The 23,230-nt window shown below is 41.6% G+C and overlaps 1 protein-coding gene across 1 annotated transcript; it reads left to right on the top strand.

The window, feature by feature from the left end:
- The first annotated feature begins 3,973 nt into the window (after nt 1-3,973).
- LOC106604596 (fibroblast growth factor 18) lies at nt 3,974-21,031 on the top strand. Its single transcript, XM_014199389.2, has 5 exons — nt 3,974-8,397; nt 8,563-8,599; nt 12,117-12,294; nt 14,367-14,473; nt 19,212-21,031. The coding sequence occupies exons 1-5, from the start codon at nt 8,366-8,368 to the stop codon at nt 19,488-19,490; spliced, it is 633 nt and encodes a 210-aa protein (XP_014054864.1). The 5' UTR covers nt 3,974-8,365; the 3' UTR covers nt 19,491-21,031.
- Nucleotides 21,032-23,230: the final 2,199 nt, after the last annotated feature.

Here is a 23,230-nt window from a genome sequence, read left to right as displayed (position 1 = left end):
GGGATTGTGTGTAGATTGATGATGGGGAAAAAACGATTTAATCAATTTTAGAATAAGGCTGTAACATAACAAAATGTGGATAAAGTCAAGGGGTCTGAATACTTTCCGAATGCACTGCATGTTTATTTTATTTTATTTATTTCACCTTTATTGAACCAGGTAGGCAGGTTGAGAACAAGTTCTCATTTCCAACTGCGACCTGGCCAAGATAAAGCAAAGCAGTGCAACACAAACAACACAGAGTTACACATGGAATAAACAAACGTACAGTCAATAACACAATAGAAAAGTCAATGGACAGTGTGTGCAAAGGAAGTAAGATTAGGGAGGTAAGGCAATAAATAGGCCATAGTGGCAAAATAATTACAATTTAGCAATGAAACACTTGAGTGATAGATGTGCAGAAGATGAATGTGCAAGTAGAGATACTGTGGTGCAAAGGAGCAAAAATAAATAAATAACAATATGGGGATGAGGTAGTTGGGTGGGCTATTTACAGATGGGCTATGTACAGGAGCAGTGATCTGTAAGCTGCTCTGACAGCTGATGCTTAAAGTTAGTGAGGGAGATATGAGTCTCCAGCTTCAGTGATTTTTGCAATTCGTTCCAGTCATTGTCGAGAACTGGAAGGGAGAACTGGAAAAGGAATGTCGGCCAAAGGAGGAGTTGGCTTTGGGGGTGACCAGTGAAATATACCTGCTTGAGCGTGTGCCACAGGTGGGTGCTGCTATGGTGACCAGTGAGCTGAGATAAGGCAGGGCTTTACCTAGCAAAGACTTATAGCTGACCTGGAGCCAGTGGGTTTGGCGACGAATATGAAACAAGGGCCAGCCAACGAGAGCATACAGGCCGCAGTGGTGGGTAGTATATGGGGCTTTGGTGACAAAACGGATGGCACTGTGATAGACTGCATCCAATTTGCCAAGTAAAGTGTTGGAGGCTATTTTGTAAATGACACCGAAGTCAAGGATCGGTCGGATAGTCAGTTTTACGAGGGCATGTTTGGCAGCATGAGTGAAGGATGCTTTGTTGCGAAATAGGAATCCGATCCTAGATTTAATTTTGGATTGGAGATGCTTAATGTGACTCTGGAAGGAGAGTTTACAGTCTAACCAGACACCTAGGTATTTGTAGTTGTCCACATATTCTAAGTCAGAACCGTCCAGAGTAGTGATGCTAGACGGGCGAGCAGGTGCGGGCAGCGATCGGTTGAAGAGCATGCATTTAGTTTTACTTGCATTTAAGAGCTGTTGGGGGCCACTGAAGGAGAGTTGTATGTGTTAACAGTGTCCAAAGAAGGGCCAGAAGTATACAGAATGGTGTCGTCTGCGTAGAGGCGGATCAGAGAATCACCAGCAGCAAGAGCGACATCATTGGTGTATACAGAGAAAAGAGTCGGCCCGAGAATTGAACCCTGTAGCTTGGCCCCAGTGATGTACTGGGCTGTCCTCACTACCCTCTGTAGCGCTTTGTGGTCAAATGCCAAGCAGTTGCCATACCAAGTGGTGATGCAGCCAGTCAAGATGCTCTCAGTGGTGCAGCTGTATAACTTTTTGAGGATCTGAGGGCCCATGCCAAATCTTTTCAGCCTCCTAAGGGGGAATAGGCGTTGTGGTGCCCTCGACCAGCTCCACTACAGCAGGGTTTCCCAAAGTTGGTCTTGCCCCCCCCCACCCAGGTGGTTTTGTTTAATGCCCTATCACTACACAGCTGATTCAAATAACCAACTCATCATCAAGCTTTCATTATTCTAATCAGCTGTGTAGTGCTAGGGCAAAAACTAAACATTCACCCAGGGGGGCCCCAGGACCGACTTTGGGAAACCCTACACTACAGCCCCCTCGATGTGAATTGGGGCGTGCTCGGCACGCACCTGGCTTCAAATGCGATTTTTGGACAGAACATGAACAAATTGTAGCATACGTGTAGCACTTTCTTTGGCCAAAGGAAAGACTGTCCTCTTTATGTGTTCTGAACACTCATTAAACAATGGTTCACCAGACAACTCATCTAGCAGGGAGAACAGTTGCTGTTTGGCCCCACTTAACGTAGTGTCTGCACCTTCACATTTTGCTAAGGTAGGAGACAGTACAGATCTTCTTGCAAAGAACATTTGCCATTTTATTTATTTTTCAAAGGATTGACTTATAACTGACAACACCCAGGTGTTCAACCTGGACTCAGGGGTAGACGTAACATAGTTAACATAAATCATTGACACTCCAATTAGTATGATATGTTACGTTTCGTATGTTATGTATTAATTTGTGGATGTCCATCATCCATTTCATATGATATGTTACAATATGTTACGAAATTTGCTAAATGTATGATATGTTACAATTTCCAATTTGTTGTGGCTAATGATAGCTAGGTGGCTAACGTTAGCTAGGCTAGGGGTTCGGGTTAAGGTTAGGGTTAGGAGTTTGGTTAAAGGGTTAGGGTTAGCTAACATGCTAAGTAGTTAAAAAGTAGTACTAGTTGCAAAGTAGCTAATTAGCGAAAATGCTAAAGTTGTCCGTGATGAGATTTGAACACGTAATCTTTGGGTTGCAAGACATTCATGTTGTATGCCTACCCATTGCCTTAAGTAACCTTCTGTCTTATGAAACCATACCAAATTTAACATATACTAATTTGTGTCCCGGATTTACATTTACTAAGTTACGAATAGTCTCTGAGACCAGGCTAAGGTGTTATTTTACTGTCTATTTCAGTGAAGTAAATGTATCTATTTTTGCAACACTGCTGTGCATAAATCTTGACATGCATGCATCACTTTGCCCATCATTGCAGTTAGTATCATGATGCACATTAGTCAATATAACTAGTGTTTAGTGAGCTATCATAAAGGAAATCCATTGATGCAGATTTCACAGCTAAAATGTAGGTTATAACAGTGTTTTTCCTCAAAACGAAGAAACTCAAGCAACAGCAACAGAAACTCCAGGGGTGTCGGCTAATCCAGTATTTTACAGTGGGTGGAGGTATCAGTCTGCCCGCCTTTTTTTCATCTTCAATTCTACATCTGGAACGGAACATTTTTTCCTTCTGCAAATAACCTCTGCAGCTAAAAACCCAGACAGGTAGTTAGAGCTGATTGGTCATGGATGGATTTTTCCCCTCTCTCCTTCTCTCTCTTTTCCTCTCTACAAAGCCCAGAGGCTAGTATTTCACTGATTACAGAGTCCCCCCATTTGAATGGCCGTTTGTGTATTGTCAGAACAAAGGGGTGAGGAGGCTCTAAAGAGGTGCTAGACAGGGGAATGGATTGGGCTCAACCATTAGGCTGAGTGGAGTTGCAGGTTGAGGCTAGCTGCAGGGGCACCCTCCTGCGCTGAGGGGGGGGACTCCTACCTACCGTGGCTGCTGCTATCCCTAAGTAAAGCTACATGGCTAACGGGCGGTCCATCAGAAGGGGCATCTTATTGTACCCTAGTCACACAGATGACCTCGAGGAGTGAAGCGGGACTACTTTCTCAGGACCCACCATTACCTGAGGAAGTATACTGGCCCACCCCACAGTTTAATAGCAATTAGTTGGGTTGATCCATTTTGTTGACAGGTTTTGACCTTTAAACAGTCACTAAATACTTATCGCCCGCTGACTTGAAGGTAAGGACTTCAAATCAAAGTGTTTACCGCCTTAGGTGGGTTGACTAGGTCATGAGGTTGGAGGGCTGTGGTGTGGCATCGACACATGGGTACAATCTCATATAAGATTATTTTTGGATGTTTTTTTAATTTGTTGTTGAAGTTCTAAAATGGTTACGCGTTTATAGAAACTTCTTTCACTGTATGCGCAGCTGTATAACAATTATTTTTAACATGCTTTCCCGTCTTCAATATTGAAAGTTGGGAGTATGGTTTGAGTCAAGCACTCTGGCCAGGTTCTCCAAGTTTTGCAGCAATATTATCAGGGGCGCAACTTTGTTTTTAGAAGTGGCGGGGACATAATTGTATTATTATATTTTTTTTAATCTAGTCGGATAAACACTCCAAACAGCATACCCGACGCTCGGAGGCGCCCGCATGGTCCTTAAGGACACCGTTGCCTCATTTTGTATCACATTCCAATGATAAAACTGTGGGGCTGGTGGACAAAAATGCCATTTCAGAATGTGGGGTGGACATGTCCCCCCCCGTCCCCAGTGAAAGTTGCACCCCTGAATGTTATGCCACATTACCAACAACAGCTCCTTAATTTGGTAATTACAGCAACCCAACAAACAATTAAGGGGTCATTTCATTTCGATGCAGAAAAACGTCAAGAGCTGACAACAAATCAATCATATCACTCAGCATTGGTTTGAAAGCATAAATAAGCGCCCAACATTAGCCTCTGCTGTCCAAGTGACTCTTAATATTCTGCCAAAGATACAAAATGGGTCAGAAAACTAGAAGTATGTGGCTCATGGACCAGTGTTATGAAATTATTGTTTTTACTACATCATGACACTTTTTGGCAGTTGTGTTTTTCACCATCCATTAACCTGGAGCCTGAGAGTAATTGTTCATAATCATTAAGAGGAGTTTAGTGAGGCGTGCAAATACATCATGAAAACTATAACATGTGTTAACAACTAGTGACGAGTGAGCCATACTGTGTGTTGGTGGTTTTGGACTATTTAAGACCTCTGTTGAACTGAGAGGGGGAAATATCATCATTAGTGTATTGAAGCTAATGAATATGTTAATATGTTCTGCATGTATCACAGTGCTCTGAGATGATTTGTCGAGTAGCAACAGTTTAACTATCACCTCACACTCACATTACCTCTTTCTCTCTCTCACACACACACACTGTGGCCCCCAGCTTCAAGGCACACACACCCACACACACTGTGGCCGCCGACTTCAAGGCAAAGCCTAGATGCCGTAAATGACTCCAAGCAAACAACGTGTGATGGGGGACAAATTACAAAATGCTTCCCTTTTCTTCAAGGCAACGCTTCAAGGCTCTCTCTCCTTCTCTTTCAGCGACACTCTTCTGGGCACTGTCTCCATCACCCTATTGCACAGCGAGGTGTCGCGACCCCGTGGTGACCTGCTCCTGACTAGCCAACGTTACGCCGCGGGACTCCGGGGGCCCAGGGCCAAAGAGCCAAGCCAACAGTGTGAAAGGGGCCGCCAATATACTAATGGGGTGGGGTTGATTCCTGGGAGATGAGAGGAAGAGGCTGTCCCCGCCTCTTCACACGATCGTTGGGCTGTGACTTGGAGTGAAAAGGGTCTGGACAGCTTATACGAGCCACTAGGCCCTCTTCGGCCGTCCCCTCACCTTGAAAATTCAATAGGATGCAGATGCCCCCCGAAACCCCCCACCCTATATGTTCGTGTCGGAGATGAAAGTGGGAAGCGAGGGGGAGAAAGGAGGTGGCGGGGGGGTTCTTGCACTAATGTAGTACATTGGGCTTCACTTACAGACACTGCCAAGTTCTTTTGTCAAGCTTAAAGGCCTGCTAGGTCCTTTGAACCCCTGGCTCACCGCCCTCGGATAGCTTTTTCCACCCCACCTTTTTTCCCCTACCGTCAATGAGATATTCTCCACATTCCTGATGACCGTCTGGACACAGTCTCAGAAACATCTACTGGTAGTGGTGATGGTGGAAAGCCGCAAGGCTTTTTGTAGCAAATTCTCATTCGCGGCTGTGGGGTTTAAACCAAGACCTTAAGCTTACCTGCTTGTTCTTTTCTTCACTCAGTCAGTTCAGTAGCTGTGGGTAACCTAATCCTAACTCTTGAGTTGCTGGCTTGACTGCCCACCTCCCCTTCCTCAGAGGGATTGAGACAGCTCCCCATTCATAAAGCTCAACTCTAGTCATTGTCAACCAGTAGGCCCAACCTTCCAACCAATACAATTCTCAATGGTTAGTCACAATTCTGACCAAACTTCATAGCCCCTTTGTGTAAATGCTAAATGGACTTTCCAAGAATAAATCTGACATAAGTCGTAGTTTGTGTGGCTTAATGTGACTGATTAGAGTCAACGGTCAATGTATCCTCCCTCCTAAAATAAACGATGGAATGGAAAAGTTACTCCATGTGCCATACATATCTGCTGTAACGTGGTTCTACCGTGGAAATGTGCAGGTAAACAGTGTGCTTCTGTTGAAGCTTGCCACAAGTGTCACACAGGTGAGCACATCAAAGACACAGCTCTGTTCACTCTGTGCCATAGCTCTTCATTCATACTTTCAAGGCATTGTCACAAGCCTGTGCTTTAAAGGTGATGAGTGACTACTCAATGCTGGCTCCTTTGTGCAGTTTCGTAATTATTGTTTATTATGCCTGTGGTTTTAGTCACTTTTCAACCAGCTTCATATTGGACTGCCAGCCAATGCTTCAAACATAGTATTTTGTTGATTATAACTTACTTTGGATGTACACGAAATGGAAGCCCCAGGTCAATCTAATCATCAGATGTGCACACATTGTGTGTTTATTTAACGGTTCCTATCATAAATTATTATATTTTGTGCAATTAGGGTTTTTGAACTTCGTCAATGGAGGACATCGTTTATTATTGTAGTTTTGAAATCGGATAATACACATGCATTGTACATAGGTACAGAATTGCATAACATTTGTTGCAATAGCCTATTTTGGAATTATACTGATTCACACAGTCACCCTTATTCTTACAAGCTATTCAAAGTGCAATCCACTATAGTTTCAATTGATACCACTAACTCTATAGGGAAATGTTAAACCCAATGAGGATGGAATGCTGTAGTTCCCGTTGTAATAGGACAATAAATGAGAATCACACAATGGTCCTAAGTGGCGGGAGGGATGTGGGGTCGTTCCACTGCGAGTTCAGAGGGCCTCGTAAACACATTCACACCTCTCTTTCATTTAAATGCGGGATAAGTTATAGCACATTATTGAAAAATCGAGTTCCACAACAACCTGCATTTCAATGCTGTCTGGGAGAGCTAAGCCCAATCCACAAACGACGCGGCCTCCAATATAACCACAAAACAAGGGAAGCCGAAAAGTGTAATTGTGTTCTGAAAATACGACTCACACACTCTTTCTCAACTCTAGACAAAGGTAATACAACAAAACATCAGCAAATATATATCTAATAGCAATAAATATAATAAACTAATTAGTGATGGTTACGCCGTTAATAATAATGGAAAATAATATGGGGGAAAAACTGATTTATGAATAAAACAAAATGTGATTCAAAAATGTTCTTTAGAAATCCTGTAGGTCTATTCTCCTTAGTAGGGCCGGCATGTAGGCTAGCGATTGAATTGGGCCAGTAACCAACCAAAAGTTCGCTGGTTCGAATCACTGAACCGACTAGGTGAAAAATCTCTCGCTGTGCCCCTGAGCAATGTACTTAAATCGCTCTGGATAAGAGCGCCTGCTAAATGACTAAAATGTAAAGTAGCCTAGGCTATTTTTGTGACCTTGAAATAGGCCTAAACCTGCATTTAACGAAATATCCCTTATCGAATTGCTCCAAATAAAATGTATATACAGAAGTTTCTAAAATGTTGAAAACAAGTCATCAATTCGTTAGTCCGTCCTTGTAGCCTACCAACTCCCTCACAAGCACCATCATTTATGACTAGAGGAAAACATTCTCCAAACTGATGGTCTCTCAAAAATTACCCTATCAGGTGCACACCGCTGACAAGTTTCCACCCACCAATGAAAAAAAACCTCACTGTGCCCAAATCCATAGCCGCAGACACTCTACTGACAAGCATTACACCATCGCCCCTGCTACGAAGGTCTTCCGCTGCGTTTGATTCAGATGTCATATTTATACTCTCTGGATATCACTGAAGTTTTATCACAACGTGAGGTATACCCCATAACTTTTTTAAATGTTCCTATTCAATTTTACGCACTTATCCCCTTTTGCCCCTTTCCCACTGTGGAGTCGGAAGATTAACATGATCCATGCAAAGTGTAGATATCCCCAGGTACGCACGGAATTGAAATACATCTGATCTTTGGAGCAGCACCTTTGGGAGCAAAAGGGGTGCGCGCAATGGATTTTTAAACAAGGGGAAATATACTAAGCAATGGTTGCAAATTGAATATTTCCGCGCCCAGCAAGATACCACTGTCTACACAGCCCGTGAGAGCGGAGCGAGGAGATTTGGAGGGGGACAAGAAACAATAGGCTATATTTTTTCCTCTGGATCATTTTTTTTTTTTTACAAGGAAGCACCTAATGTTGCATTCCGTGACATTGTTGCACTCCAGTTATTTATCATTACACTGGGATTCAAAGGCACCTCCGGAATTGTTCGCGTAGTTTAAGGACGCTGGCGGGTCTATCCTCTACTTCTCCCGGGGCTTTAAAACTGTGGAAACAGGTGTATTTCAGCCAGTCAAGATGTCTCTTCTGCCTTCGAGGTTCATATACCTGTAAGGATTCCATCTTTCAATTCCTTTCGTTTCTCAAAACACGTACATTCTTACCAATAGAAGTCGCTAAAAGCTAGTTACTACCCTTGTCATCCATTTAGGCTATGGTGTTTATATTTAATGTAATTGCTTGTGATTAACCCCCTCCTCCCCTTCTCTCTCCAGGTGTTTACATTTTCTGGTCCTCTATTTCCAGCTCCAGGTAGGTTGATTCGATTGTTCAGTTTTTTGGACAGTGTGTGTGCGTGTGTGTGTGTGTGTGTGTGTGTGTGTGTGTGTGTGTGTGTGATTTTGCGGCACCCATTCTGGATTTATTATGAACAAATCGTTATCATATAATTGGATACTTGCAAACTGGAAAATGCTGTGGTTAGGCGCGCTGGTTCTTTTTTCTGAGCTTTGTCTTATTACTTTTTAATATGACTTTAATTACATAAGATTAACACAAATCCCTAATTAAAGTTGTATTGTTAATTTAACAAAAATACATGCATAGTAACTATACCCTTAAATATGACATTTATGGTAAGCAAATAGTCTTGTAATGTCGAAGAAACGATCCTACTGCGCACCTTACTCTAATGAACGAGGAGTCCTCGAGTGCATCAGATAAGCGCACGGCGCACCATTGAGCCAGGCAACCAGCGTTGAGGCATGGAAAACTGACATGTAGCCTGAAGAAATGTAAAGACATTTAGATCAGGATCATTTGCGATTTTCAGTGTCGTGGATCTATTTGGTAGTAATATAAACTCCACGAATCGCGCGCCTTTTACGCATGCGATTGCTTTGTTAAATTGGTTGTCTGTAGCTTACCTTTCATGCAAAACTCAAGTCAAAATCCACATGATGTATTATTATGTAAAGTAACATTCTGCACGGTGTTAGATTCAATTTCTTAACTGTAGCTTAATATTAACAATTCGTGTATTTCCGTTTTGGGCATGATTGTAGGCTATTGGTTATTTTTTGGTCATGATATGTGACATATGAACATGAATGTAAAACATCTAGACATTTGACATTATTTTTTGGTTTAAATGAATGTCGGATATAAAGGGTAGTTAGGAAACCACCATGTTATATTGCTGGATACAGTGAGAGACAGTGGTTAGCCTACATCCTGCTTCCATGCCACTGTTGTTGGGGTTAGTTTTATAGTCTATTCAGTATCATATACCGAGTTGATGCCAATCCAACCTCTCCAGGATTACAGAGAACTACTAGAATTGATTCACCTTTTTCAGCCTGTCTCCAATTTAAAGCATATGTGAAAATTAAAACAATATTGCTGTCTATTTATACAGGGCTAAGTAATTACATGCACCCAATCATTTCCCCTCTGATTGACGTGATAAGATGTCATGAAATCTAGTTTGAAATCTTAAAAAATACTTGGGATTAAAGGTTTTCAAAAAAACAAAACACTCATGCCAACCTAATTATTGATGGAGAGGCCAATCCATCCAATGAGGCAGCAATAGATGAAGACAGAGAGTAGAATCCCTCCTTTTACCTCTTGGATTTCACATCTCTGTCAGAGACACCACATTTCTGTCAGAGATGTTCCTTAATAAATGTGTCAAGGGATCATGATTATAAAACCTGGCATTCCCATTTCATAATAAAAGGGGACATTTTACAAAGACACCACTAAAAAACGAGACACAACTGGGTAATGTGAGGGTTTGTGCTCTGATTGTTCCAAAGGAATTGGGACAAACATGCTAAAGTGTTACTGTCTGATTTCTCCTCTGTCCAAGACAGTAATACAATACTAGTGTTTAAATTCTGATATAGTTCTTGCTTTGTATGACTAATTGCTGCTGTAATGAAGATGTAGGCCAGAAGGAAGTCTCATAGAGGCTTTGCTGAAGACAAACCCCTCAAGATAGACCAATACAATTATGTAGCACAACCTTGATGGCAGGTAGACTGTGTTATGCAGATAGTGAAGCGTATCTGAGATGCAAGGGGGCTAAGCTTCCCAGTGAAGATGGTGCCAGACTTTTGAAGTTTCAACCATATCCATTTTCGGGCCGTCTTTGAAAAGGGAGACGGCTCGATAAAAAATGTTGTCGATTGCATTAACCTCAGCCCTCTGCAGAGGCTTGCCTTTTTTCCTCCATGTGAAATGCAACTGTCTACAAAACAAACGTTTATGTTTGTTTAGAGATGGAGAGATTTGGCACAAATCCCTCAGCAGTAGTTATCCCCCCCAAAAATGTTTTAGTTCATGCTGGCTTGGTGGTTAGGTTTTGGGGCGAGGGGGGGGGGATAGTATGACCAAGTCCTTCTAGGTTGTGGAGAGTTTGGGATGCTCTATTTAGATGGTCTATTGGTTTTGAATGCTCTTGTGTTGTTGTAGAGGCTCTATTAGATGCCTTATTGGTTTCAAATGCTCTTTTAGTGTTGTAGAGGCTCTATTAGATGCTCTATTGGTTTAAATGCTCTTTTAGTGTTGTAGAGGCTCTATTGGATGCTCTATTGGTTTTAAATGCTCTTTTAGTGTTGTAGAGGCTCTATTGGATACTCTATTATATGAACTTATGAGGGGTGTCATAATGACTGTTAATGTTCCTCCCCTCTAAACATTGACTCAATTCAAAGGAAGTTTGATAAAGATATTTAAATACGATTTGCTTATTGATTAAGATGCATGTTTTCTTGAGGCAAATTACTTTCTTTTAGTTGAATATTAGAAAGTGATATACAATTGTTTCATATTTTGATTAATATATTTGCGATAGTATTTCCAAAACTAACTGTGTTTCGTAGTTCCTTTAATGTTTGCTGACACCAATTTTTGCTGAGAACAGCCATAACGTGGCTTCAAACAACTGGGATTTGTATTCAGATCAGTGGTTTGTTTTCCCCTTTTGTATTAAAGATTTGTTCTACCGTGAGCATATTTCCCCACTCATTCACTAAATGTCATTCATTTGCTGAGGTTAAAATAACAAGGAGTTGGAGAATGTAATGTGTATATAATTAGCCACCTGAGAGAAGCTACATAAAAGGCCATTACTATGTAATTACCACATGATACAGCTGGGGAACAGGATCTTGGCGTGAATTGAGATTTCAGGGGTTTTGAAAGTGTACATTTTCCTTCCCATCCACATATGGGGTTGGGTGACAGGGCGCTCAGGCTGCATGTATTTGGATGTGTTGTCGAAGTCAGCTATTTAAAAAAAAAATGTAGGCCCTTAGGCAACTTGTAAGTGCAGAACAGACCTTTGCATTCATTCTAACAGCGTGAAATATTTCAATGGGGGAGTTTATGTTACGAGATGCTCCCTCCTAGTGTGTTTTTATGGTACGAGCTGCCTCTCGCCATCGCATCCACGTCTCCACTGTGATTTATAGGCCTTACTGGGCCCTAGGGCAGATATATTTTTGATGATAGTGTAACAGGTCTGGATGCTTCAGGTGTATAATTGCTAGTGGCTTGCTTGCTTGTGGAAATGGAATACTGGTTTCTCAGTATGGCCCCAGGCAAATAGTAAATAGCTGCCTCAATACAAAGACATACAATAATAATGAAGCACGTAGCATGTTGCGCTTTTGTTCTCTTCAGCTTCTGCACTAAGTGCCCTTTGAATTTGTTCGCAATGCCGCATAGTTAGATCAGCTTACAACATCCAAGCAGAGCTTCATGACAGAGTACCTAGTAAAAGCTGCTCCATGAACACCTGTGTCATGTCTTTCTCCTCCAGGAATCACAACAGAGCTCAGCTGATTTTAGGATCTATATCGAGAACCACACGCGGAACCCGGACGACCTGAGCCGGAAGCAGATCCGCATCTACCAATTGTACAGCCGCACCACGGGCAAGCACGTCCAGATCCTGGGCAAGAAGGTCAACGCCAACGGAGACGATGGGGGCAAGTACGGTACGGGAGAATTCCTGTGCACTTCACTTACAGACACTTGAGCCAGTTCCCCTCATCAATGGTCTTTACTGTGGGAATTATCCCATGTGAACCAAGATTCATTGGACCTATTTTGGACCACTACTGGTCAGAGTTTGGGTTACATTTCTAACTAGTGAACTTTGACCCTAACTCCACTACTTACTGATTGCTTGGTTAAGCCATTAAGATGATGAATAGTGTGGGAATTTGAGGCAAGAAGTATGTCTGCCACAGATAAAGCGCGGCTAGATGTATATATTGTCTTTATTCATTGAATCTCAGCTGTGTTCCTTCCACTGTTCTGGTCAGTGACCATACTGAGGTGGGAATACAGCTGATTGTTGTCATGGGAAGTAATTCTGCGTGATGCCTGGCATAGTGGTTTCCAAGTCTACAGAGGGTCTATCAGTTTCTACATTCACTACAGTTTCTACAGTCACTGTGGTCACGGCACATATTCTATTCAAAGTTGGACGGTGGTCTAGGTGCGTTTGTATGGGAGTGCTTGCCTGTTTGCGCTCACATGTATGATTTGCCAACAAACAGTCAGTCGGCTGCAATGTTGCCGGCCTGAGTCGACCGCACTGTTGTGTCGACTGTGTTCAGTCACAGATATGCTGAGGCGAGGTTTCCTCTCGTTGCTTGTTAGAGCTTGAGTGGAAGCAGATTCAATGTTTCCCATGAAGACTTGCCAACCCTGCCCCCTCAGCCCCAGTACCTGGCACCTGTGAACTCCCTGACACTGATTTAACAGGAGGCTCGGGAAGACACTCTTCTCTCATCTCTGCACTAATCCTCACTCAGTCATAACAGCAACGGCACAATGGAGGGTCAGAAAAGCACGGCTGAGAAATGGAGCCGCAGCTACAACAAGGTCAGCTACCCCACATATACACGCGGATAAGAGGGAGTTATAATTCTCCTCAGGCAGGAGTGCTTGCCTTCAAGAAATGTGGTATATATAACGTGTCACATGCAATCCCACATAATTGATGTCACCATTTGTCCAACTAGGATAGCATCTTATATCTATATCTAAATGCATAGGTGTTTGTAAAAATGTGTAAAAATCCATGTCAGTGCTGGTAAATGTGTTTTAAAGGCAGTTGTTGCACCTGTAGTTTCCAGTTGCACTTGCACAAGTCCTCCCTCGTTTGAGAGCCAGCACTGAAAATGCTGTGGGGCTTCTATAGCTTGGCTACAGTGAGCAACACTACACTAAAACCACTTCAAGCCAGGCTATCACAGTACAGCTTGCTTTTTACCTTTGTAGTATGAAAGGGATGGAAGAGGGCCAGCTAAGTGGGGGCTTGTGGCACTCTCTGTCCCAGCTTCTCCAACTCCTCTCAGGAGCTCCATTGTATTTCTCAAACCAGGCCTCCTGTGAATTCAGAGAAGTCTCACCACTGTCTTTTTATCCTCTTTTCTCCCTGGTTGAGAGAGAGGGATGTCTTCTTCCCTCTCTCTCTCTCAACATCAGTTCTCAGACGAGTTTCTCACTCCCCTTCCCATCCAAGATTGTTTAAAGGGACAATTTTGGAGATGCCCCTCCCTACACCTCCTGGCTCCCCCCTCGTGCCTCTGTTCCCTTGAGTGCCACTGAATAGACCAGTGTGTTAAACAGATGGATCATCTTTAACTTTTTGATTGAGTGAGCACAGACTAAAGAGAACCTGAAACCTAATCCTGAGGGAGCATAACCCCTCCAAAATGTTTGGCAGACCTCTTGCATGCGAGGAGCGAACAGAAACAAAGCTGACCCCACAGGGGTTAAGGCTGTGACAGAGCAAAAGAAGCCGCTGGTGTGCTTGTTTACAATGGATCATTTCAAATGTAACGGCAGCTTACCATTTTGTTTTGGCACATATGTTGTTGTGTAAACTTTATCACTGCGGGAAGATGATACTGCATTGGTTTCTACCTCTCTGGGGTTTATAGTGAATGATCAAACAAATGTTTTATCGCTTAACACTGTTCATGGACTGTATCAACTCAATGCATGTAAGTGTTTGAAAATAATTATCAAGTTGTGTTTCTGTTTCACCGTCTAGCTCTTCTTATTGTTGAGACGGAAACCTTTGGGAGCCATATTCGAATAAAAGGGAAGGAGAGTGGGCATTACATCTGTATGAACAAGAATGGCAAAATAGTTGGAAAGGTAAGCATATCCTTGGTTGTCACTCTCTTGCCAGAGAACGAGGAAAATCTAACTCAATGAAATACAATTGGGCCTATTCTATTTTCTCGTGTTTTCCAGAGATAATATCAGAGAACACCAAAAGAGACACTCCAGTGTGCACATTACTATACCTAACCATAGAAACATGGTTTTATGTGTGCTTAAGTTTCCTTGTTAGAAAGACTAAGACATTCATAATAATACACATCAATGTATGAAGAATCCACAGATAACTGCCCAAATAATGGAAACACTTGAGTAAATTAGGGATATAAAGTATGTTGAAAGCAGGTGCTTCCACACAGGTGTGGTTCCTGAGTTAATTAAGCAATTAACTTCCCATCATGCTTAGGATCATGTATAAAATGCTGGGCAGGCCATTATTTTGGCTACCATGGCTATGCCCCCGTAGGATGACAATGCCCCCATCCACAGGGCACGAGTGGTCACTGAATGATTTGATGAGCATGATAATAATGTAAACCATTGCCGTGTCAGTCACCAGATCTCAACCCAATTGAACACTAACGGGAGATTCTGGAGCGGCGCCTGAGACAGCGTTATCCACCACCACCAACAAAACACCAAATTATGGAATTTATTGTGGAAGAATGTTGTCGCAACCCTCCAATAGAGTTCCAGACACTTGTATAATCTATGCCCAGGTGTACTGAAGCTGTTCTGGCTCATGGTGGCCCAATGCTCTATTAAGACGTTTTATGTTGGTGTTTCCTTTATTTTGGCAGTTACCTGTATGTTCACTTGCCTAACTTGCAAGCCACAATGGAGAGTGCTCACTCAGTGTACCCCTGATTAAAAACCCTTTGATAAGTAACCCGTGCCTTTCTTTTGACACTTCATCAGTCAATTATAGACTGCAATCCTCACAATGATCACAATGCTTTGAAAGTCTAATGCCCACATAGGAGGAACGCCATTGCAATTATACCTCTTGTGCACCAGGTGGCGCCATGTAAAATAGCAGCATGTACACTCCCCTCTGTATTTATTTGAACAGTGAAGCTAGAATTATACATTTGGCCCGACACTAGAGCATTTTGGATTTGAGATCAAATGTGTTATATGAGGGGACATTACTGAATGTTACCTTTTATTTGAGGGTATTTTCATACTTATATTTTACCGTTTAGAATTTACATCACTTTATATATCGAGCCCCCCCATTTGAATTTTTTTTATTCATAAGTATTTGGACAAATTAACTTATAGTGTATTGAAGTAGTCACAAGTTTAGTATTTGGTCCCATATTCCTAGCACGCAATGTCTACTTCAAGCTTGTGACTTTACAAACTCGTTGGATGCATTTGCAGTTTGTTTCAGTTTCGGATTATATTTTTCCCAATAGTACCTGAATGGTGAATAATGTTTTGTGTCATTTTGGAGTCACATTTATTGTAAATAAGAACAGAAGATGTTTCTGAAAACTTCTACATTAATGTGGATGCTACCATGATTACGGATAATCCTGAATGAATCCTGAAAAATGATGAATGACAGAGGCATAAAGATCATACCCTCATGACACGCTGACCTCTCACCATTACCAATAACAGGGGAGGTTAGCATTTTTGGAGTGGTATGATCTTTGTTCATCTGTAACTTTCTCACTCGTCATTATTCATGATTCATTCATGATCATAATCATGGGAGCATCCACATTAATGTAGAAGTGTTCAGAAACATATTCTATTCTTATTTACAGTAAAAGCGACTCCAACATGATACATTATTCACCATTCAGTTCCTATTGGGCAAAAGATCATCTGAAACACAACCAAAACAAGCTGCAAATGTATCCAACAAGTTTGTAGAGTCACAAGCTTAATGTAGTCATTGAATATGGGACCAAATACTAAACTTTTGACTACATTAATACATTATAAGTGAATTTTGTCAAAATACTTATGACATCTTAAAATGGGGGGTCTAGATATATAAAGTGCTTTTATTTCTAAGTGGAAAAACAGATATGTATGTAAATACCCTGAAATAAAAGGTGACATTCTGTACTGTCGCCTCATATAAAACTTTTAGGGCTCTATTAAATCCGATCCACTCTACCCAACATCTGCATCGTGGTTGTTTTGGCGGTGTCGGAGGTGGAACTGCTTTAGAACTGCCAAATCCACAAGTGGCTCCTGGCATTATACCTAAAGCGGACATTTTCATTGGCTGCACGGAGTTGCATTAAAGGGATACGTCAGGATTTTGGAAATGAGGCCCTTTACTTCCCCAGAGTCAGATGAACTTGTGGATACCATTTTTATGTCTCTGTGTCTAGTATGAAGGAAGTTAGAGGTAGTTTCGCGAGCCAATGCTAACTAGCGTTAGAGCAATGGCTGGAAGTCTATAGAAACCCATAGAAACGACCTCTAATTTCCTTCACATTGGACATAGAGACATAAAAATGGTATCCACGAGTTCCTCTGACCGAAATCCCGAAGTATCCCTTCAAGAGAAATCTCATGCAGCCTTGTTTACAAGTTAGAACACAGGATTGTGACATGTGATCTACACCTCCGTTAGGCTGATGGAAATCCTCATTGTTTTGTCTAATGATTTTCAATTTGAGCGTAATTATCTATATAGCCTACACTTTCTCGTTCTGAACTTCTAAGGCAAGCGGGACTGGTATGGCTCCGTGACAATGATCAAGAGCAGCTGCTCACAGATTTGACAGCTCCAACACCGTTACAACTCAGACACAGCCAAAACAGCTATGCGGGTGTCGGTTATCGCCGGTTAACGCTTGATCTGATTGAGTCTTGCTTCCCTGTCTAAATACATACATAGGGGAGTGTACATCACAAAAAAGTATTATTCTTTTTAAACACACACATAGCTTAAACTTACAAATGCAAGGTGTGAAATGTATAGTAACGTTTCTCTGTCCTTAAAAGAGCTACAGTGAGGGAAAAAAGTATTTGATCCCTTGCTGATTTTGTACATTTTCCCACTGACAAAGAAATTATCAGTCTATAATTTTAATGGTCGGTTTATTTGAACAGGGAGAGACAGAATAACAACAAAAAAATCCAGGAAAACGCATGTCAAAAATGTTATAAAATGATTTGCATTTTAATGAGGGAAATAAGTATTTGACCCCTCTGAAAAACTTGACTTAGTACTTGGTGGCAAAACCCTTGTTGACAATCACAGAGGTCAGACGTTTCTTGTAGTTGGCCACCAGGTTTGCACACATCTCAGGAGGGATTTTGTCCCACTCCTCTTTGCAGATCTTCTCCAAGTCATTAAGGTTTCGAGGCTGAAGTTTGGCAACTCGAACCTTCAGCTCCCTCCACAGATTTTCTATGGGATTAAGGTCTGGAGACTGGCTAGGCCACTCCAAGACCGTAATGTGCTTCTTCTTGAGCCACTCCTTTGTTGCCTTTGCCGTGTGTTTTGGGTCATTGTCAAGGTGGAATACCCATCCACGACCCATTTTCAATGCCCTGGCTGAGGGAAATAGGTTCTCACCCAAGATTTGACGGTACATGGCCCCGTCCATCATCCCTTTGATGCGGTGAAGTTGTCCTGACCCCTTAGCAGATAAACACCCCCAAAGCATAATGTTTCCACCTCCATGTTTGACGGTGGGGATGGTGTTCTTGGGGTCATAGGCAGCATTCCTCCTCCTCCAAACACGGCAAGTTGAGTTGATGCCAAAGAGCTCCATTTTGGTCTCATCTGACCACAACACTTTCACCTAGTTGTCCTCTGAATCATTCAGATGTTCATTGGCAAACTTCAGACGGGCATGTATATGTGCTTTCTTGAGCAGGGGGACCTTGCGGGCGCTGCAGGATTTCAGTCCTTCACAGCGTAATGTGTTACCAATTGTTTTCTTGGTGACTATGGTCCCAGCTGCCTTGAGATCATTGACAAGATCCTCCCGTGTAGTTCTGGGCTGATTCCTCGCCGTTCTCATGATCATTGCAACTCCACGAGGTGAGATCTTGCATGGAGCCCCAGGCCGAGGGAGATTGACAGTTCTTTTGTGTTTCTTCCATTTGCGAATAATCGCACCAACTGTTGTCACCTTCTCACCAAGCTGCTTGGCGATGGTCTTGTAGCCCATTCCAGCCTTGTGTAGGTCTACAATATTGTCCCTGACATCCTTGGAGAGTTCTTTGGTCTTGGCCATGGTGGAGAGTTTGGAATCTGATTGATTGATTGCTTCTGTGGACAGGTGTCTTTTATACAGGTAACAAACTGAGATTAGGAGCACTCCCTTTAAGAGTGTGCTCCTAATCTCAGCTCGTTACCTGTATAAAAGACACCTGGGAGCCAGAAATCTTTCTGATTGAGAGGGGGTCAAATACTTATTTCCCTCATTAAAATGCAAATCAATTTATAAAATTTTTGACACGCGTTTTTCTGGATTTTTTGTTGTTGTTATTCTGTCTCTCACTGTTTAAATAAACCTACCAATAAAATTATAGACTGATCATTTCTTTGTCAGTGGGCAAACGTACAAAATCAGCAGGGGATCAAATACTTTTTTCCCTCACTGTATACCACAAATGCAACTGTAGTAGCTCCATCTCTTTCTGGCTTATATGACATACAGAAATGTTCTTTGGCAGTAGGTAAAGTAGATTTTTTCAATGTTTTGCCGTCGTGGAAGGCGGAAGTCATTGTTTCACAGTGTTAGAAACCAGGTGCTAAGGGTCTAACGTGTTGTTTTCTTTGCAGCTCAATGGAAGGAACCAGGAGTGCGTCTTCGTGGAAGAATTCTTGGAGAACAACTACACAGCTCTCGTGTCAGCCAAGTACAAAGGCTGGTACCTGGGCTTCAACAGGAAGGGGAGGCCCAAAAAAGGATCGCGGACCACACAAACACAACAGGAAGTGCATTTCATGAAACGCCACCCAAAGGGTAAGGTGGACCCACTGGAAGAGTTTCGTTTCACTACAGTAACTAAGCGGACACGAAGGGCACGTCGCCTAAAACACAACCCCAAAACAAACTGATTGTCCAATGGACAGCACACGCACTGTTGTTTCAAAGGACATGTAAAGCTTGTTGCCTTAAAACCCCTTAAAGACTTATGTAAAAAGAACGACGACAAAAAAGAAAAAAAAATTCAAAGAGGTTTTATTTTTATATTTCAGGAACATTGAACATCTCCCAACTGTTGGATGTTGCTGGGTAATTGTTCTAATGTGTCTGTTATTTTATTTATACTGGATAAACTAAGGACGACAAAGGACCCTTATCGCCTCCATCTTCTGCTCCTTTGAATTGCAAACTGAAGGCATCCTTCTGACAATGAGGGTGGAAGCATGAGTTTATAAATGTTATAAAAATCATCCACTAGATTTTATTGGAATACCTGTCAGTTTTGTTTGTGTTACCCCAGACAACATGGATCCCATATTTTCCACTGGAATCGGGACGCCATGGAGACGAAATGGAGAGAGGTGACAATGGCAGGTGAAACAGTTTACCTAGATAACTGCGTAGCTTTGAGTGCAACATCTGACAGTGCCCCCTCTCTCTCCCTCTGCTCCCCCTCTGTTGATACCTTCTGACTCGTGGCCTACTCTGGATGGAATGCGCTGAACATGTTATGCACGGAGTGATTTCCTTGACATTTTGGTGTGCAACCTATGATTCAGCCGAACACAACATGCTTTGACTAGCCAGACATCAGACAGACGGGGTTGTAGTTTTATCCTGAGTTGATGTGGCTCAGAAGTTAACTGAGACAGAAACGCTGACACTGTTACAATGGGAAATGTAATATCCCACCTTTTGCCTTACTTTCCTTAGTGTGGTAGAATGGTTGAAAAAGACTAATGAATACTGGACAGCTTCTCAAACATTGCCGTACAAGTATATGAGGTTATCTTATATACATATATTTTGACACAGAGCAAGCTATCTGGTATTATTACCATCTGCATCCACCAATTTACCCTGCTTTTCATAGGCCTACAACCAAAAGGTGGATTGTATCACTGGTTGTTCATGGTGCACCCAAGCACCCATGTTCAAAGAGACATCCCAAAAACTCTTCATCTCTAACATTGTGTTCAATCAAGCCAGTTATATTGTCGAGAGCACTGAATTGTTATAATGCGTACTAGGAAAGGTATATATTCATCCTACCCACCCACTATCTCCATATTGTAAGACCTAACTCTTAAACCCTGAAAACCATACAACGAGAAATATGCTTCTTTTTGATTCGGGGAACAGGTCGCGGCCATCACTAGACCTGGCAACCAGAGGAGTTGTGATCCCTACAGAACAATGTTGACCATTTTACCAGTTACAACAAAGTTCAGCCTCTATTCCTGGGTACAGCTGTAGTAGCCTATATATTTGTCTACCACCTGACAGGTTTTGTATGAGATGCTACTAACAACATGACACATTTATGAATTTTGAAAATGTATGCAAAAATAATTTTATGACTATTATAAGATATTTATTGCCTTTCTTTGTAAATACAATGTGATGAATTTATTTGGCCTCTGTTAATAAAATGAGGACTATATTTAAAAAAGGTATTCTATGTGTTTATAGTTGTGGGGCAAATCCTGTACATGTGCCTTTTCTCTCCTAGACATTGGGGTTATATAAATTCACTGGTAACTACTTTCCCATAGAACTTTAGACTAATGTTGTAGCTATCACTTAGTCAGACATTGAGTACATTCCCTTCTCTGCATACTGCCAAGGTATGCATTTTCATATACAAACCTTAAAGTGTGAAGGCTTCTTGTAACAGCAGTAGATTTCTATGTTGAGAAAGGTTGCATTGCGGATTCATTGGAAGAGCTAATCTAAGGATTGGAAATGTGTTTTAATGGCTGACAAGTTTACTATAACCTAACCGTGAACTTTGACGGTACATTAGCTGGTCCATGCTAAAACGTCCTCCAACAGATCTTAGATGTCAGTAGTTACCTTTCATCACCTCTTTAATATTTGGATAGAGTTGATGTTTTAGGAATACTGCATGTACTGACTGTAAGGCAATTTTATCTACAAGGAACAAAAGTATTATTATTGTTGTTTTTTTTGGTCCACATGATACAAATATAATTTTTTGTTAATCTAACATCTGAGTCAAGATGTGGGTTTGCAGACAGTGCCCGCATAACCTTTCACATTACGCAAATTGCAATCATAACTGGGATGTCCTAAACTTATAAAATCTGAGATAAATTGCTTGGAATGTTATGTGGACATCAAAGTCAAGGCTGAAAGCCAGGATAAAGAGAGTTTGGTATCATTGAAATTGTGGAAATATGGAGAGATATTTTAGCATTTTGGTGTAGCCAGTACACTGATGGGCTCCTTACTGGCACAACTAAATCAAGAAGGAGGACATTTTGCCATGAGTCCATAACAGTTGAAAGACAAGGAATGTTGAGAGAATAGCAGCGAGTTCTCTGCTGTGAACATTCTGCTATTCTGTAGTTCCACACAGGTCTTTTATTAGAAATACTATGACTGAACATTGTGTTACTTTAATACAAATGATAATACTTTTATACAAAATGTTGTAAGCCTCTTTTTGGCACAAAGGTTTGAGACATTTTTCCTCCTTAAAAACAGGATGAAGGAATGTGGAAAAGCATGTCTTATAATGTTGTGCGCTGGAATGGTGTTTACAGTAACCGTCAGACTGAAAAATGGCAGTTTTGAACAAAAAACGTATTTTGTTTAAGTTCCTACTGATGTTATCAGACACCCAGTAGGCTAGCCACCTAGCTACACCAGATGAAGACTCTATTCCTTAATTGGATTTAGATGTCTTATACATGTCTCATACTCTGTCTGCTTTTAAAAGTACTGTTTTATATGTGACATGAAGATTTTCCAAACCAGAACTCAAAGAAACTAGTATTCCATTCACGCGTGTATGTTTTTTAGGGATGCTCAGTCATGCTTTGCGGTGTCTCATAGCACCTTTTATTTCATGCATGATACTGCGTACACTTTCATTACGGAATCCCTTAACAGGTTCATGACCAGGGCTGGTGATTTGTCAATTTAGTATATCAAAATACAAATATTCTGCCAGTGCAAATTACTTACAGGGTAGTAATAATAAAAAAAATGATATGCATATTAATAATGTCCATCAACAATCTACACTGAACAAATATATAAATGCAACAATTTCAAAGATTTTACTGAATTACAGTTCATATAAGGAAATCAGTCAATATAAATACATTCATTAGGCCCTTATCTATGGATTTCACATGACTGGAAATACAGATATGCATCTGTTGGTAACAGATAGCTTTAAAAAAAATGGAGCGGCGTGGATCAGAAAACCAGTCAGTATCTGGTGTGACCACCATTTGCCTCATGCAGTGCGACATATCTCCTTCACATAGAGATGATCAGGCTGTTGATTGTGGCCTGTGGAATGTTGTCGCACTCCTCTTCGATGGCTGTGTGAAATTGCTGGATATTAGCGGAAACTCGAACAGAGCATCCCAAACAAGCTCAATGGGTGACATGTATGGTGTGTATGCAGGCCAAGGAAGAACTGGAGTATTTTCAGTTTACAGGAATTGTGCACGACATGGGGTCATGCATTATCATGCTGAAACATGAGGTGATGGCGGCGCATGAATGGCACGACAAGGGGCCTCAGGATCTCGTCACGGTATATCTATGCATTCAAATTGCTATCGATAAAATGCATTTGTGTTCTTTGTCTGTAGCTTATGCCTGCCTATAC

The sequence above is a fragment of the Salmo salar genome, chromosome ssa05 (assembly GCF_905237065.1).
Source record: "Salmo salar chromosome ssa05, Ssal_v3.1, whole genome shotgun sequence".
Classification (NCBI taxonomy): Eukaryota; Metazoa; Chordata; class Actinopteri; order Salmoniformes; family Salmonidae; genus Salmo; species Salmo salar.
The sequence above is the reverse complement of the archived record's forward strand: the minus strand, read 5'-3'. Positions and strand labels throughout refer to the sequence as shown.

What these genes read in the sequence shown, in the direction of transcription:
- LOC106604596 (XM_014199389.2), top strand. Translation starts at nt 8,366, where the DNA reads ATGTCTCTTCTGCCTTCGAGGTTCATATACCT. An exon ending in TCCTCTATTTCCAGCTCCAG is followed by an intron (nt 8,600 to 12,116) that starts GTAGGTTGATTC and finishes TTTCTCCTCCAG; the next exon opens with GAATCACAACAGAGCTCAGC. An exon ending in ATGGCAAAATAGTTGGAAAG is followed by an intron (nt 14,474 to 19,211) that starts GTAAGCATATCC and finishes TTTTCTTTGCAG; the next exon opens with CTCAATGGAAGGAACCAGGA.